A 16893-nucleotide genomic window follows, 5' to 3' on the forward strand; every position below is an offset into this window, starting at 1 on the left:
TGAATACATTAAGCAACGTATTTCATATTTTAATAGAGACAATCGAACATATTAGCAAATATTTCTCTTGAAATTTCGCACTGTAATTGGACCTTTTGCTTCGGATATTTTTTTCTATTATTATTATTATCCCAGGAAACATTCCAGAACGCATTTGGGTTTCATGAAGCGGCTTGTTCGTAAGTTATGCGGAGTATTCGGAAAATGGAGAACGTTGTCGCGTGAACAGCATGGGGTCCCATATCAGCGTGAAAAGTCTCGATAATCCGACAATTTGTATTTATTTCCTCGGCGAAATCTTTTTTCATGGTAGTAACGATGAAAAACTTCACTCGTTACCTCGGTCTTGGTCGTTTTCTCACCGTGAAAAAATTCTTTAAGCTAAGTACTCAAGATGAACCGTGAGTTTTATCTATCGGATTTTATCGGTATCCTAAATTTTTCTCTCTACCCGCTCTAACAAAAAAATACGAAGAAATAAGTCCAACAGTCTTGTTACTCGAAAGAGCAAACCTTTCTCTAATGCAATAAGTAAAAACGTTGAAACTCTGCACATTCCAGACTGTATTATCGACCAGTGGAGCACTTATCGGGGCTACTTGGTAACAGGGGATATATCGAAGCAGAATGATAGGACTTTCTCATTGAAGTGTTAATTAATAATACGCCAAGTGTCCGATCGTTATAACGTAGTCATCTTATTACGAGGCCGGCGGTGTCTCATCGATTTATTCGTAACGTTCTTCAACCACTTCACCGATTTCATCCACAGAGATGCTTAAAATTGATAGATCGTATTTTTCGATGTTTTTAGCTTCGTATTTCGAAGGATGAACATTTTTCTTTCGTAAGATTCACGGTTGTTATTCGTCGATTATTTTAAACGTTTTAGATCTCTTCTACCGAATTACGGTCGCAGATACGGTTCAACTCGAGACCGAGTTATTGTTGCTTTCCAGCGTTTGCTCGTTGTGTGTTTTAGGTAATAGTAATTCGCCGCTTGTGGCAAGGCGTGACGTCGGGCCGAGCAACGCCGTGATCCTTCCAATCTACGAGGTGACGATGCTAATTGCTTCTACAAACAGACAAACAGACATGGTTTCATTTCTAAAGCGAACAGTTGCTGAAGACGATAATCTTACCTCGCTTTCTATCTCTTACCCGATCTCTTCCGAGGAAATTTATAATTTTCCTAAACAACTTTTGTTCCTCCCGATAATCTTGCATAAATATTTATCCAGTTATGAGAAACAAAAGCAGAGTAATTTTTAGGGATAGAACATAAAGGAAGGGAACATTTTAATTTGTTAACCAAAATAAACCAAAATCGCTATTAGAAGAACCGGTAGGATCAACAAGAAAATCCGGCGAACCCTCTAACGATAAAGCGTTACGTAAACAAACCTTCCTCTTTTGTCTCTACAAGAGCTTTATCGCCATGGTGTCCTCCCATGTATTCGTCCTTACCATTTTAATGGAACGACGTGGTTACTCGTTCGTTTAAGTCGCTTCGTGTACCACGATGCATGCACTCTTCTTAAAAGATAAAAAACGATAAGAAATAACAATACAAAAAGATGATCATTGATCAAATTGAAAGAGTTGAATGAGTAGATAATTAACAAAAATCATCACTGCCCTCATACATGGTCCACGGATGCGACGTTTATACTAACCACCCATCTTTTCCCTACATGCGGGCATTCTATTATGCAATTAGAGAAAGGAGAATCAGGAAATTCTAAGGGAGCCAGGGCCCAAGCTATATCGCTATCGAACATGACAGGACACGGTCGTCCGACACACCCTTTCTTCGTTCGAATTCGTACGGGTCCGAACTACTCCAATGTACTCCTTGCTTATCTCAAAAACATCCTCCGTGTTTGTTCGATCCATACGTTCTCCAGGGAAAATATTTAACATGGTGTGAGGTCGTTGAATTTTCATCGTTTGGCGCCAGTCGATCGTATTTTTCTTATTTCACCCTGTTGTCGGAGCGTTTCATCGATTGTCTAAATTTAGTACGGCTCTGTTAGCGTTAATATTTGACCGCATTATGCAGTAGATGCTCGCGATCGTGTCTCTAGCTCACGAACGACGTAGTTGAACTGGACGACCCTTGTCTATGGGGGTAGTTTGTATAACGAGTGATAGTTTAATCAGTTGCTCCGCTTCTGACATCACGTCTGCGGGTGCAAGCGAGCCCAAACTTCCTTGAAATTCAGTGTTTGTCAAGGGCAAGGACCTGTTCTTATCTATTTCCCTGGCTTCTAGACTAGGCTGTAGGTTAACCAACTAGTCGAACAACTTTCCATCACGCCGATCCTCTTCTTCTTTCGTCATCAGGAAAATTTGTCTTATGCAAGGAGTCACGGGGACGACGTATGAATCACTTGGGATTCCGAGAGGTTGAATCGGTTGACCTAGTATCTGGGAAGGAGGTGGTTTCCACCCCTTTGCCTTACGTTAATTTAATAGAAGGGACGCGTGCTGTCCTAAACCACCCCTTTCCTTACCCTTTCTCGCTGGCTGATACGCTAACTTACAAGGGGCGGTTATCAGACGTCCTTTGCCTCCTTCCTCCCTCAACCCTTCAAGATTCCAAGTTATCTAACGTCCGAGGATCTATGCTAATATCGTCAGATTAGTCTGGGAAGTGCTCACAGATTGCAGTATTATTGAAATTTCGATATCGATTAGTCTTCTTATACCGACGTGCGACAAAACGTCCGATTTCTGTTACGACGTCTGTACAAGAAGATATTCGTGTATACTGTTCGCGTATCGAGAGATCTTTTTTTATCAATGTTCGATCTTTCGCGGTGAACGACGCTTCCACGTCGTGGTTCTATTACGTACGAGGAACTTTTAAAAAGGTATAGTTAATTTCTGACCGAAGAGTCTAGCGAAATGGTGCCTCGCCATCGTCCGCAAAAGGGTCCGTGAAGGGAAGTAAGGACAGCAGTAAACGTAATTTGAATTTCATGGCAGTTTAACGATCTTAATTAGAAAGCCCTTGCTCATTCCAGCTCGAGGCCGTCCAGACCTGAAACCTGGAACCTCGAATCTCGAACCTCCCTCTAGACTTAACCGGGCTTACTCAAGGAGAGACGCGTTAAGCCAAGAGGGATCTTACCTCGCTGTTTATTCTCGTATTAACACCGAGTCTAAACTAGCCGAAGACAAATCGTGTACACCGTACAAGAAGAAGACACTATCGGCTGAGCTGGATTTCAGAGTAAGACGCTCGTTCGTTTTCCCTCCAATCGTTTCGTCGTCATAGAGCTAAAAGGTTTGCGCCGCGATAACTTATTATATTAGTTTGTACCCTGGATGCTGGTATTTTCAATTTTCACACTACACCAAGTATAAAATACGCTTATCCGCTTATCCAGAAAATAGTTTCGCCTCGTCATCTCCTACGCGAAATATGCCAGGTCATTGTAATTCGGAGACCACATCACACACAATGATACGGTGCATTCTTATACCTGTTTTTCACCCTTTGCCGAAAGGAATATTCGCTTGGCGTTAAGTGGTAACGATACTCCCCTCGTATTTAATTTCCTATGCCTCGCCGGAATATATCGTTTTAATATAGCGGCGCGTTTGCATCGCGAGCAAATCCTTCGGAATATCCAGTGGTCGGTCGACCGTCCGTATCCGTAGGGGGTGAATTTCGCACGAGAGTGGACGCGGTACTTGGCCGGGGGTGGACGCCGGCCAAGCCAAGGCAGAAACAGCGGAGGGTGACCGAGGGTGGTCCCTAAAAGAAACATAAATAAGACAAATAGGGGCGATCGACAATAGAAAATATCGAATGTACAGAATGCTCCATAAATCGGAGGGTGGTTGTGAACGCTAGTAGAGGACGAGAAAGAGAAGGAAGATCGTGAAGGTGGGGGGTGGTAGAAAGTAGGGGTGGTTGCCGTTTGCTATAAGGCGAGGCGATCTTTTTATGTTCCAACGCGCTCCCTTTTGCTCCCTCAGAAATATATCTATGGCCAATATCCGCAACCATTTCCCGAGCATGTTTCCACTGCGGATTCGATATACTAGCGATGGCAAGTATAAGCCACCCGATCTTCTGTCCTTTCGTTCATAGTTTATACGTAGGTTTTCCAAGGTGAGAATATTCCAGAGTTGTTTCGCTTTATTAGACTTATCGTTGGATCAACGAATTCTCGAAGACACGTGTTTTGTCGAGAAGAAAATAATAATAATGTATCGTGTACATCGACGTTGGATAATATCGCGTGTTCGAAAAGTTATCGGCTAGAGTAACGCCGTGAAAGAGAGAGAGATAGAGAAAGATGAGCTTTACATCGTGCTCGTTATCCACGGAGGGAGGTTGTAAGACGTGGGTGGTACATATACTGAGGGTTGTAGAAGAACGAGGCGCGTGTTACGTACGAGAGGGTTTGCAAACATAACCTAACATTTGCGTAGCAGTGTCGCGTATACGCGTTCATATATTTGGCCTGTGCGAAGAAGGATGGAAAAGGGTTCGAATGAGAAAGCGTGGAGCGGTAACGCTCGGCGAATCTTGGTGGGGGTGAATTCCCAGGTTTACGTTTACAACCTTAACTACAAATTCGACAGAGTTACCGAGGCATAAGGGGGTGGATTGTATCTCGTAAGGGTGGTTAGAGCCGCGTGTAAAAGCCACCCACTCCCTACTATTCTCTGCCAGTTGTTAAGAAGTCCCTCTGGGCTAATTTCGCTTCTATCTTCGTGCTTCCGTCGTTCTTCGATGTCTTGGTTTCGCCCGTTTCAACCACTTATTGTTCTTTCGCGTCACCTACGTGTTCCGTCGAATTATTCGCTCGCCATTCGCGATACCTTTTTTTCCTCCCGCTCCTTCACGCCCAGGTACGTTAAATCCTTTAATTAGGAAAGATTTATGGGGTTTACGCTGGCGTATAAAAAATAATATACCGAACGATAAAAATAGCCGAGCGAAATATAAATTGCGATGATTCATACAGCCAACGGTTATTTATCGCGCGACCAAGTATATGCATTGTGCTTTGAGCCGCGCTTTCGCCTCCATGAATTATAAGTGTGGTACACACGATTATTAGAATAGCTATCTGGCCCTTTTTTTGTATTTTTTTTTTCGCTCGCGGAACTCGGATCTACATAATTTTCAATAAACTGTATTGCGCGCCTCCATAAATTCCCGCCAAACGTACCGCGCGAGCTACATCAAACAATTTCGATGAAATACACCGACAGTGCCGGGTTCTCCGCGGACGCGTCGATCCGATAAATATATTATGAAGCGTTGTATTAATTAATTAATCCTTTCTTAGTGGGATATCTTTCTTTCATAACGAGATAAAGGAATAAATGAGCGAGAACCTCGGAGAACCTCTTTCCCTCTCTCGGACCCTCTGATTCTGGGGTTCACCCTCTTTTGGCGCGGTCGAGAAAAAAAGAAAGAGTAGAGACGTGGAGTCACCCCCTACTCAGTTTTGTGGCACGCTAGGCCGACGCAATACGACAAAGCATCGAAATTATTTATAACGGTCGTTCGTTAAAGGGAAAAACTCTGGAGGCTACCCAGCGTCTATTGCGTCGGTGTGCGTGAATGAAGTCGAATTCGGTTGAAAGAGAGATAGGGAGAGGGATTCGTTAAATGCAGCGAATTCGGTAAGAGAAACGAGCCGTGCCACGTTATTAGGACTTCTCTCGTTTGGCAAAGGCTCTTATCAGTTGCAATTGCATCGCATTCGTCGATGTTGTACGAATGTACGCGACACAGTTGCGGTTACCATCCCATGCCGCAAGGGTAATATTGTCGCAACTGTTATTTATAATCCGGCTATTTACCGCGGGCAGTTGCCAGAAGAGCACAGTAAAACGAAGCATCCCTTGTGCATGTACACGTAGGTCCACGAAGTCGTGTGCGGAGTCTATATAAATTTCACCGGTGTTATATTGGCTGCTTCGTATCGTGTACATGCATTTATTATCTCTCCGGGCTCACACCTCCTCGGGAAAGTTTACTAGAAAATATGCTGCGGGGTTGCTTTGTCCGCTTATATCCACCAGTCATTTGATTTATTCGTGATAACGAGAGCTCGCTATCGCGGGTGTTTATGCTTCTGCTACCCTTTTCCCATTTTTCTTTCGACGGAGGACGCTGGGAACTGCGGAGAAAAATATTAGGAGGGTTCATCGTGGGATTATCAATTGCCGCGGCTGTGTTCTCAAATTATTAAAACGCGCGACATTCGCGTTCTTTAAATAGGGACAATTTCTGACTTGCTGGATAATTATTTGGGAATCGTAGTAGGTATATTCTTCTTGGCTGATCTACGCGGGCATATACTACTAGATCTCTGACATTGGCTTCTCTGTCTTTCAAGTTTTAATTCCATTTTGTTTCATGTCCAATAACAGTTGAAATTTTAATCCAGAGTTTACAATCTTAATGTGGACATTTTGCAGGGAAATTGTTCATCGTTATAGAAATGTACATCCCTTCGTCTTTTGTTTTATTTTCGTTTGTCGCCTTAACGTTCTAATTATCATTAATGTCGAGTGGAATGTCTCGTTCCTTAAACCACTCTCTGACCTCCTTTGTAACCCTTCTGCCATCCTTCTTGCAGGCTCCTTTCCCAATTGTTCCCTTGGAGTTAGTAGAAGTCTGCTAGGCGCCTTATTAATGATTTGGCGCTGCGGATGTAAATAGTTCCTCGAAGATATCGCGAATGTCTCGAATTGCTAGCAGACGGATAACCTTATTTTTATCAGCCGAGCGCAAGCTTCCCTCTTACATTTTTCAAAACCGAACGATAATATTACCAAGTTTTTAAAATGGTTTAGGTCGTTGGTAATCGACGTTTTCACAAACTTTCCAAAGTGTTTTGCGCGTTTTAACCAACAGGTTACTCGACTGTGAAGCTCGTCGTGGCGCGCAATTACGAAGTTTGTTCCAAAACAAAATTAAGAAATACAATTTAATAACTGTAGATGTCAATTATAATAGTATGATTCGAAATTGTCATTGTGAAAGCAAAGTTATTGATAACCTTAGGAATCTTTCATAAATGCAGGTACTAACATCGGGATTGGCATTTACATCTTTAGGAAATACGCCACCGACCATGCCAGTCAAGCAGCGGGGTTGGAAGCAAAAGCGACTTGTTTGGTCGTGAGGACGTTACCGAGGGTTAAAACCGTAGAGAATGAGGGTCTCTAAGTAGATCTCAAGTGGGAGATTTATACAAGCGAACGATACAGGTTTCATTGTCATACTGTACAGGTTTGCATATACATATGATCATACAAGTTTTAAACAAAAATTCCTTTGGATTCTTACCGTTTGCACTTTTTTTTTAACCGTATCGAAATATGAAAAATTTAAGAAATCTTGTAATAAATCGTATAATTATCTGAACGACCTTACGTATCGTAATACACGTTGATTTAACCAAGTTACGAGACTTTGGACATGTTGCGAAAGTCACGCGTCGAGGCAGGAGTCTAACCGTGGCGCCAAGGGACCAAGAGAAATATTAAACAGTCTTGTTTTCTCGTAAATCAGTTAGAAATTCCCCTCGGATAAGGGGACGGTGAGGGTAGCGACTTGGAGAGGTGGCTGGCAACCCCTCTGGATCTCTAATGACACCCCCTTCCCTACTTTCATAGCCGCAATTCATTCTTGAGTTGATATTCCTGTAAAATTTTTGACTCTTTAGAATTATCGGTAAGACACGGTTTCCCTAACTGCAATTTACACACGATTTCTCATTTTGCTACGGGTTATAGTAATCCTGTTTATACGCGACGTGTTAATATCTTTACGTCAACGTTCATACGTTGTCATTTAAACATTGACTTAAACCTAAGTTTCGAGATGAATCAGTGGCATCATTAATAGTCCATCGAAAGTATTAGCTGTTCCACAGTATCGCCTTAGTTCGTAGTTCGTATCGAAATCCTTCGAAATCAAGTTGATCGTAACGGTAAGTGACGTCACTAATGCTTTCTTCTACTATGCAAATGTACCCTTAGCTCTACGAATCTTAGGGTTGAGCTACATTTAAGGACGTGACTAATGCGCCGATACTTGGACCAGGTATTTACAGCGAAGATTTCATTCGTCGTTTCTACGTTTCGTGGGATTTATTGGGACGCGGTGAAAGAGGAAGAGGGAGGGAGAGCGGGGGAAGAATTGGATCGAGTACGAGTGACGAGATGACGATCAATCTCTTTTAACGGCTTCGTCGAAGTTTTGTCGAGGATTAGATCGTTCGTCGAAACAGGGGGTGGATTTGCGCCGTTTCGAACGCTCGGAGGATCTTGGCGTGAGAGAAAACCACGGCTCGTTAATTTGTCATTCGTAGGATCTGTAGCGCGTTCCACGTTCCGTTCGTTCGCTAAATGTCAACTCCTTCGTTTTTCTTTGTCAACGAATTACAATGAGAATAAAGCTGACGCTATACGCGGGGCCCCTATTGTATCTTCAATTCAGGCTGAAAATTACGTATTCTCTGGAAAACACGGTACACGAACTAGGGAGATTATTTCATGTTCGCTAATTAGGTCCTGTGCCCCTGATCATTCTAACAGCTGGAATTTGTCTTATTACGCACTTCAAAATGTAGAGAAGAAAGAACCGGAATGGACGAAGAGAGAGGAGATTCCCTTGGTATGATACTCTTGAGAGTGAAATGCTCTGCGAGACAGAGCCCCAGACATCCGGATGGCGGGCGGAAGAACAAACGTTGAAAAACGGAGCTGGACAGATGCGAGTATTATTTACCCGGTCGTGCATGTGTTCGCCCCGATGTCAGTACTCGCGGTTTCCATTGTTCGAAGACTTTTATAATTGGAGAGAGACGGTCAGCCGCATTAATGCGTCCACGAAGGGCCAGTCTGGCGAACTTTTCAATGGAATCATAATTACGTGGTCGCTAGATATTACATTTCTCTCTTCCTTTCACCGATGTCGCCGCGTCCTGGCTTCGCTTTTCTACACCACATTTTTTTGCCTACGCTTCGTTACAACTCATTTTTATAGTTGGCATTTCTTTCGATGTTTTTTTATCGCGTCGTTTTTGTTAATTCGATTAGCAATCTCTGTGCGAGCGAACGTTGAAACGCGAAACACGACGCGCCCGATTCTCTGCCTTTTCAGAGAGAGACTCGACTGGGTTGGTTCATGAAAATCTTTTGTGCGAATAAATTTAAATAATGGGAAAAATTTCGCGAATGATAAATCTCGGTGCGTTATTATGAAAAAACACACGCGATACGTTATAGGAAAATGTCGGAAGTTCGAGAACTAAATGGGCCATGTTAACCGCAAGCCGCACGAAACAAGTTCGACGATGAAATAATGTATTTTGCAGTTTCGTCTTCGCGGGGGAAATCGAAATGAAGGTAGACCGGGCGCAGACTGTCTGTGAAATTTGTAGAGAAAATACGGTCTTTTCCGTTGGTCGGCTGACATTAGCGGAAATAAACCATTATGAAAATGTTCCGTAAATAGAAGCATGACCAAACGTGGTGCGGTTTTGGGGTCTCCACCTTTTGCCGTAGTGGGTTTCGACTTTCAAGAGGGTGGTGGCTCGACTGGGGGGGATTATAGAGCTTTGCCAGGATATCAATTATAACCAGAAACAGTTATTCTGTGCACCGAAACCCTTTTCCGCCCCTTTCCTACCCTTCCCTCCCTTGCACCGTTCCGACCATTCCTAATCCTCTGTAAATTATATTATTTTCACTGTTTGTTTACCGGTCTCCCTATTCTGTTCCCTTCTGCGCAGGATTTGCGGCGACTTTCCGGCTTTTGCCGCGTCCCACCCTCTCTTTACGGGACTTCGTATTAAAATCATTACTCCGAATGCCGTTTACCATAACGAGTTATCGTGCTAGGCGCCACTATATTCACCTTGCCGCAAAAATCGATCGAACGTCACGATCAAAGAAAGAAAGAAAGGGAAAAAAAGATATACATTGGACACGTTAATTGCTCCATTAGCACGGATAATTCTATCCGCACACGTGAACAAGCCCTATTTTTCTTTGGCCTGGGATATTATGCAAATACTCGTGCACTCTGTGAAAATTATGTATACCGTTCCGCTCGTGGTAACGACATTGTTCAGCGTCGCGTCAAAATCTCCGTGTCCGCCGAAAAATCTTACGACACGTATATTTTTTTCCACGCTACACCCTTTAACACCCTTATTTCCCCCGGTGCCGTGTTCCCGGACACGTGTAGCAGAGACCTTATTATGCAAATGTACGAGGTGAAACGGCCTGGACCTAGCTATGATCGTTCGGAGACAACCCCCGCGCGCTCCTGCGGGTGCAGTTTATACCGTGAACGAAGTGGTTAAACATAGAAGCACGCTACAGGGAAACAGGACGCCTGTGATACACACGTGCGTTGTTTACGAACGTTTATACTCGTGCGTATTTTCTTAAATGTCGTGGCAATTGCATTCGTCCAAATATTCAGACTAACCGAATCCTAAGACGAGACATCGAACATAGAACCAATATGTTAACAGTGGTTTGCGAGTAGATCGAATCGTCGATCCCCAAGGTGGACCGTGTAGGCGAGGTCTTCTGTTATCGATGTACGAAATGTACATTTGCACTTATGATCGTACGTACACGTATGTACCGCGCAACACGCAAACCAAATGTCTATGCATTCCACGAAGATCGGCTAGGACACTAAGAGAGATTGGAAGAGTGAGCGAGAGGGGTAGCATGTGCGAGTGAGAATTCGCCGCTAACCAGTCGGTGGAGGAACGGTGGGAGTGTTGTTGGGGTGATAGCGGACGGGGGTGGGTGTTTACTTTTGGTGTTGGGCAAGTAGCGCCCGGCATGCATGGTTCCCTCTGATAGCAAACACTGAGTATCGATCAGTATGACTCTGGTAAACAACTATTGTAGAGTAGTATAGTATAGAACGGGTTTTGTCCCCTTCGACCCCCTGCCGCTCCTCGCTGTCCCATTCCCTGGTACCACTGGACACCCCTTTGCTCCTCGCAACCCCTTCGTACTGTGTGCCAACCCTGCGTCCACCCATTCCCATCCTCAACAACTCCGTCGTGTACTCGCGATATGCCTGCTTACGTGTCGGACAGGGCCGTCCTAAACGAAGATTCTTTCGAAGAAACGCGTGTCGTGCAAAAATGTGATTTTTTTTCACTTTCGTATTTTTTAGTTTATTCGTTGGTATCCGTCGCTTCGTCTATCGACAATCGTCGTTTCATTTATAAACAAGTTATAATGTCGTTTACATTTGATTTTACGATACGACGTGATTTTGAAATTCGTGTTTGCTCCACATGTAGTGAAATAATGGTAGACGCACGGTGTAAGTAGATTCGGATGTCCATGGCCAGACATCGCGCACCGCGTAAGCATCGTAGACACTCGAAAAGGGCCGAGTCGATCGATGTAAAAAGATCGTAGAAAGATCGTTGGTATTTTGACGAATTAATTATTTTGTTTACAAATAACGTGACTGCAGTAGAGTTTGAGAAAAATTAGTAGTAAGATTGGAAATAAGTACGTCCCTGAAGCGGATGCTAATCATCTTGGCGAAGGGTGTCTGAAATTGTCGCCCCATCGCGCAATCCCCAAGCTCGACAACCCCTGCGACTCACCCTAACGGTTCGCTTAACCAAACAACCTTGATAAATTATGCAAAAATCAACAACACTACGAAATGCACCTCCCACGCAAGGTGGATAGATCGAGGGTGAAACAGCACGATCCTTCTCCTATGGTTGTTAAAAACTTTCTTTTTTGTACTTGACCAGGAAATTACACCGATACAATGATAACCGGAGACCGTAATCTTCATAGAACACGCTCGTACTCGACCATGAACGGGGGAAATTATTATAAACCTTAATCTTCTTCATCGTTACTTTTTCGATACGGTGGCTTAATTTCAATAAGCAATTTATCCAAACGTTCTCACCGAGAATGATAATGCTGCTTTTTAACATATATGCGGCGTTGCGTACGATTAATAAATGCATAGCAATTAGAGCGCAATAATTCGATGAAATTTATTGCGGCCGATATAATTTTATCAGAAATTTTCACCGAATGTAGTTTTATTACTGTGTGAATGAACCACATTAACCGTTTATGCCGCTGTGCATCGACGTGAACGATGTGTGACCCATGAAATCCGCGAGCCAATAAATGAATATAGCCCACGCGTGAGAATAAAATCCGTCGCTAAACTGTGCAACAGGTGTTAGAGGTTATTGACAATCTTTTCATCAGAATGACGGTGTTTGTGCGATATTTCGCCGAATATCGGGGCTTTTAAGCGATAACGATGTCCCTTTCCACAGGCTCCTGTTTTGTCGCATTTTCCGGATATTACTTTCCGACGGGTATTATTTTCCTGTCGATTAACGATTGATCTCTCCTCTTATTTATTAAACGCATCTCTTTCCGCTGTGTCGACCCTGTAATTACTATTGACAGCGTGAAGAAGATACATCCGATCGGACAAATCGAATTCTTACCTGACAGTTTTTAATTATGAAATCGATAACGTCAGAAGACGAAAGGATTTATCGAAGTGAAACAAAAATCGTGCTGTCTGTAGTATCTCGCGCTTGTGTGTGCGCAACGCTTTTGCTTTTCACGCTCTCACATTGCCCGTTTCCCTCGGTATCCCTCTTTCCTCACCGCCATTGAAGGTTCTTATCAATACCGTAGCTATGCACTCGGCATTGTGCGAATGGTTTGGTTCCGTCCGTCGAGAAACAAGACGGACAACAACAACAAACAACAACAAACTAGCCAATGCAAAGTCCCCCTCCGTGCTTCCCTTCCACGACCTGTTTTCCCTACATTGTCCTCACCCCCATCATTCGCTATCGTTCCGATTATAACCATGACAGTTTCAATCTTGCATACCATACGCTCCTTTCCTCGATATGTGTCACTGTCTGGCACAACTTTTCATGATAACCTCTAATAGTATCTGCTTACTCTTTCGTTCACCGTGTTCTATCCAAGTTTCTCATTCACCGTCCGTGCATTCTGTGTATATCGAAATTACTCGTACCCGGAAGCAAGAGGAAGATTATTAAAATGTCAAAGAACGATCCCTTCCGCGGCAACGAGCTATGAATAAAAAAGAAAAAAAAAAAAGGAAGCGAACGCGTATATTTAGACGGGAAGAAGGGGTATTCATGCAATTTTCACGGTGTATGCACGTCGGTTTTAAATATCATGAAAGAAAGGTATTACGAATTGATGATTATATCCAAGACTACGTGCATACGGCGATGATAAATTGCCCTGCGATGTGATGGTGATGAATGCATTGGAATGGCTCGTCAGCTTTAGTGTGGTCTTAGGACTAGGCCGAATCGATAACAATAACTACATCGAGCCGCATCAACTCCCGTCCATATCTTAACGCAACCTCTGCCGTGCGTGAACACGGATCAGCATCTATCTTACAAACGATATCGCGGAAACCTACACGTGCCACGATTATCTGATTATCTAATTACCGGTATCTCGGCAGTGTTGCCGCAACACATTGCAAGTCAAGTGTTCCTTGATGCGGCACGATACAAAATTTAAGCTTCTGCACATTTTTGCGTGGCAGCGAAGTCTGGCTGTACGTTCAAATCAAAAGCGTATTTACGAAGGAGAAACTGGTAAGTGCTCGGCGGAATATCTAAGAAGACGCGGGTGACAACGGGACAAAGAGAGAGAGAGAGAGAGAGAGAAAGAGCGCGAGAGAAGCAAGACACGGACAAAGAAAAGAACGACAGACACGAAGGCAGAAGGAGCTACGTACAAGTAGTGAGGCTTCGCGGACGAAGCGTGTCTGACAGAAACGGGACTACAACGAGGGACGAGGAACGAGATACATCGAGATAGAAGGTGAAACGAAGAGGCAACGAAACGGCGAGGGAGGGATGGAGACAGAGGGAGGCCGTGTGAGTGCGCCGACTCAGTAGCCGCGTGTTCGGTGCGGCCGTAGGGTTTCGCGGCCAAGCGGTGCCGAGCGTCGCACAGTCGCGACGGCAGCCACCGGCGCGCGGTACCCCTTTTTCTTTAAACCACACTCTCAATTCCGCACGGTTCAGCGCACGTTTCCTGCGTCGACGACGACGACGACGAGGATAAAGACCAAGGACGTGGACGAACACGACGCTGGTCAGCTCCGATTGCGAAAGAGGGCGCCTTTCGTCGTTACCACCACCACCACCAACAACCACTACCACCACTACTACTACTACACTACTACTACTGCTACTGCTACTATTACTACTACTGATACTACTACTGCTACTATTACTATTACTACTGCTACTACTACTACCACTGCTACTGCAACTATTACACTACCACTATCATCATCCACAACCCTCCTTTCAAAAATATCACGCAGCACTTACGAGGATAACACGTGGATACGCATCGCTCTTCCCTTTGGTCCGACAGATAGACAGATATCGTCGTAACCTACCGTTGTCTCGCCGCATTGTCGCGCTCGCGTCCCGGCCAGAGAAATTAAAAACCGCGACACCGAGAGAAATCGAGACATCGTCCTCCTCTCCCCAAGGAGAGAGACACGTGGCGCGGCGCACGCGGAGGTGACCAACGACGAGAAAGAGAAAGAGAGGGACAGAGAGAAGCCGTGAACCGCGAAGTCCGAAAGGGAGGAATAGATAAATAGATAAATAGACCTCTGAAGGAAGGAAAAGGAGAGAGAGCGAGGGAGAGAGAGAAGGAGAGTGGGAAGGAGAGGAACGAGAAGGTGAAAGAGAGAAAGGGGGGAGGAAGTGGACCCCGTGAGAAGGAAGAGGGGGAGGCGGAGAAAGGTAGAGAGGTGGCAGAAGGACAGAGGAGCGAGAGGGGGTGGGCGGGAGAAGACGGACAGGGAGGAAAAGTACGAATTACCAGGACGAAGATTGTGGAAGATAGAGGAGAAACGGGAAACGGGTCTTGTGTCTCCGTTTCGTTTCTTCGAAAAATACTTTTACGAAGAGAAGGACGGAGGAACAAGCGAGAACAGCCACGAGCGAGACGACGAGGAGGAAGCGGGACATGCTGGAACCACGCTGGAGACCCGTCCAGGTAGAGACTTTCTTCACCCCTGCAACACTTGTTTCGTCTTCACTGCACTGCTTCTTAATGACACTCGATGCCTGATTGACTGTCTGTCTGCCTGACTGCCTGACTGCCTGCCTGCCTACCTGTCTGCCTGTCTAGGATTAAATACAATCGTATGGTTGTATCTCAATCACGCATTTCCTCTCTCTCTTTCTCTCTTTCTCTCTTTCTCTTTCGTTTCGTTCGTTTAAGTCCGTCTCTTTGTCTCATCATTCTCTGCCGCTTGCCTCATTCATCGTTCTTTGCGTTGCTCTTACTCAATGATGATCGCCACGTGCCATCGACGAGTCCCTTTGCACGCTGTCGTTACCCGAGACTGTTGTTCAGCTTTTTTCCAATCATTTGCATCTATCGCTTCCTTCTCTCATTGGTGTGCGTGCTGCTTTTGTTCCACCATATTTCCTCCCCTTTTTGTCCGTTGTTTCGTATTGTTTCGTTTTGTCACCGGAGAATTTAGCATCTCTGCGGAGATAGGTTGTACCGATCGGCGAACGTACATATGTATAAAGAATCTGTCTTTGGTTTAGAGATCGGTACAGGACGGATATTTATCGGTAGGCACTGCAATACGATTCGGAATAAAATCGACATTTAGTACGAAAATACTTGAGATTATCGTTACATTTTTAATGACGCGCAACGCGATTTTCAGTCAGTGGAATTGGGTCGCTACGAAAACAGAGTTAGCGGAAATGGGTATTTAAATATTTGGGAAAAACGATCGATATTACGAACTTATCGATTATTCCACCGAAAGACATGTAACAGGCGACCGCTGATCACGGTAATGTGCGTCATAGCGGTTCTAGTATTTTGATAAAATCAAGTTTAGGCTTATCGCGTTTTGTCGTTTAATGGTAGCCGAGCGTTTCTCGTTATAATATAGATAAATGGCTCTTTGCTTTGGGGTTTTCTGATTGATCTTACGTTGAGCGAACCGGACGATATTCGTGGAAATGACACTTTAACGATCCTGACAAGACAAATAGGTGCACCGGACAAGCAAAATGGTTGGTCAAATAAATCTCGCTACACAGTTCCAAGATTAACTACGCTCGAGTAACTAAATGCGTATCTGCCTTAGTACAGAAATCTTTCCGGCAAAACGCATTTTTCCTAAAAATAATCTTGGCAGTAATAGGCTTGCTTTGACACTGCCTGAATATTTGAAAGATATAATACGCCGATATGAATCATCGCGTTATTAGCTCGATTATTTCAACGACTCACTATCTGCAACCTATTTCGCGTGTATAGTGCTTGGTATCGTTCCATTTCAACTGTAATTTATCGCTTTTAACGGGAAACGTATGACTCGAATCAAAGAAAAGGCAAAGGAAGAAAATAGTAAGAAAAACGGAACAGAAAGAGAATACTATAGGAACCTAACGTTCGTTTGATTGCTCTAAAATTACAGTGGAAAGACCATCGATTAATCGTGACGCCTCAATCTCCCCTTTAAATTTATCCGACGTATCCAACGAAACATCCGAGATGGCACCTAGCTTGGTATATTCGTTTGGTAATGGTAGTTACGCTTCAATCGAAGAACGCTTCGTGTTACCTGGGAATAGGGGTGATTTTTCTCAGAAGGATATAGTCAATGGGAGTAGACGAAGCTATGGGAGGATGATGGTGTATGGGTGGTATAGGTATGAGACTGCAGAAGTCCCGGGGTGTAGTAGGTGGAACAACGCAGAGACGGAGGCGGTCCTACCCTACTTGGGGGCGTTAAAGAAGTAGGTGGGGTTG

The 16893-nt window shown here is 44.3% G+C and overlaps 1 protein-coding gene across 12 annotated transcripts in view; it reads left to right on the plus strand.

Moving 5' to 3' along the window:
• Positions 1-13982: 13982 nt before the first annotated feature.
• LOC132911245 (forkhead box protein P1-like) overlaps positions 13983-16893 on the plus strand; it is a 216469-nt gene continuing 213558 nt past the window's right edge. For 7 of the 12 annotated variants that reach the window (XM_060967749.1, XM_060967736.1, XM_060967737.1 and 4 more), the window contains exon 1: positions 13983-15105. Coding sequence is in view for 11 of the 12 variants with exons in the window: in XM_060967736.1 (XP_060823719.1) it covers positions 15076-15105 (30 nt within the window). In the remaining variant the exon portion in view is untranslated. The remainder of the gene's footprint in view (positions 15106-16893) is intronic. The other 5 variants (XM_060967741.1, XM_060967742.1, XM_060967744.1 and 2 more) reach the window with 2 other exon arrangements.

This window comes from Bombus pascuorum, chromosome 10 (assembly GCF_905332965.1).
Source record: "Bombus pascuorum chromosome 10, iyBomPasc1.1, whole genome shotgun sequence".
In the NCBI taxonomy this organism is placed as follows: Eukaryota; Metazoa; Arthropoda; class Insecta; order Hymenoptera; family Apidae; genus Bombus; species Bombus pascuorum.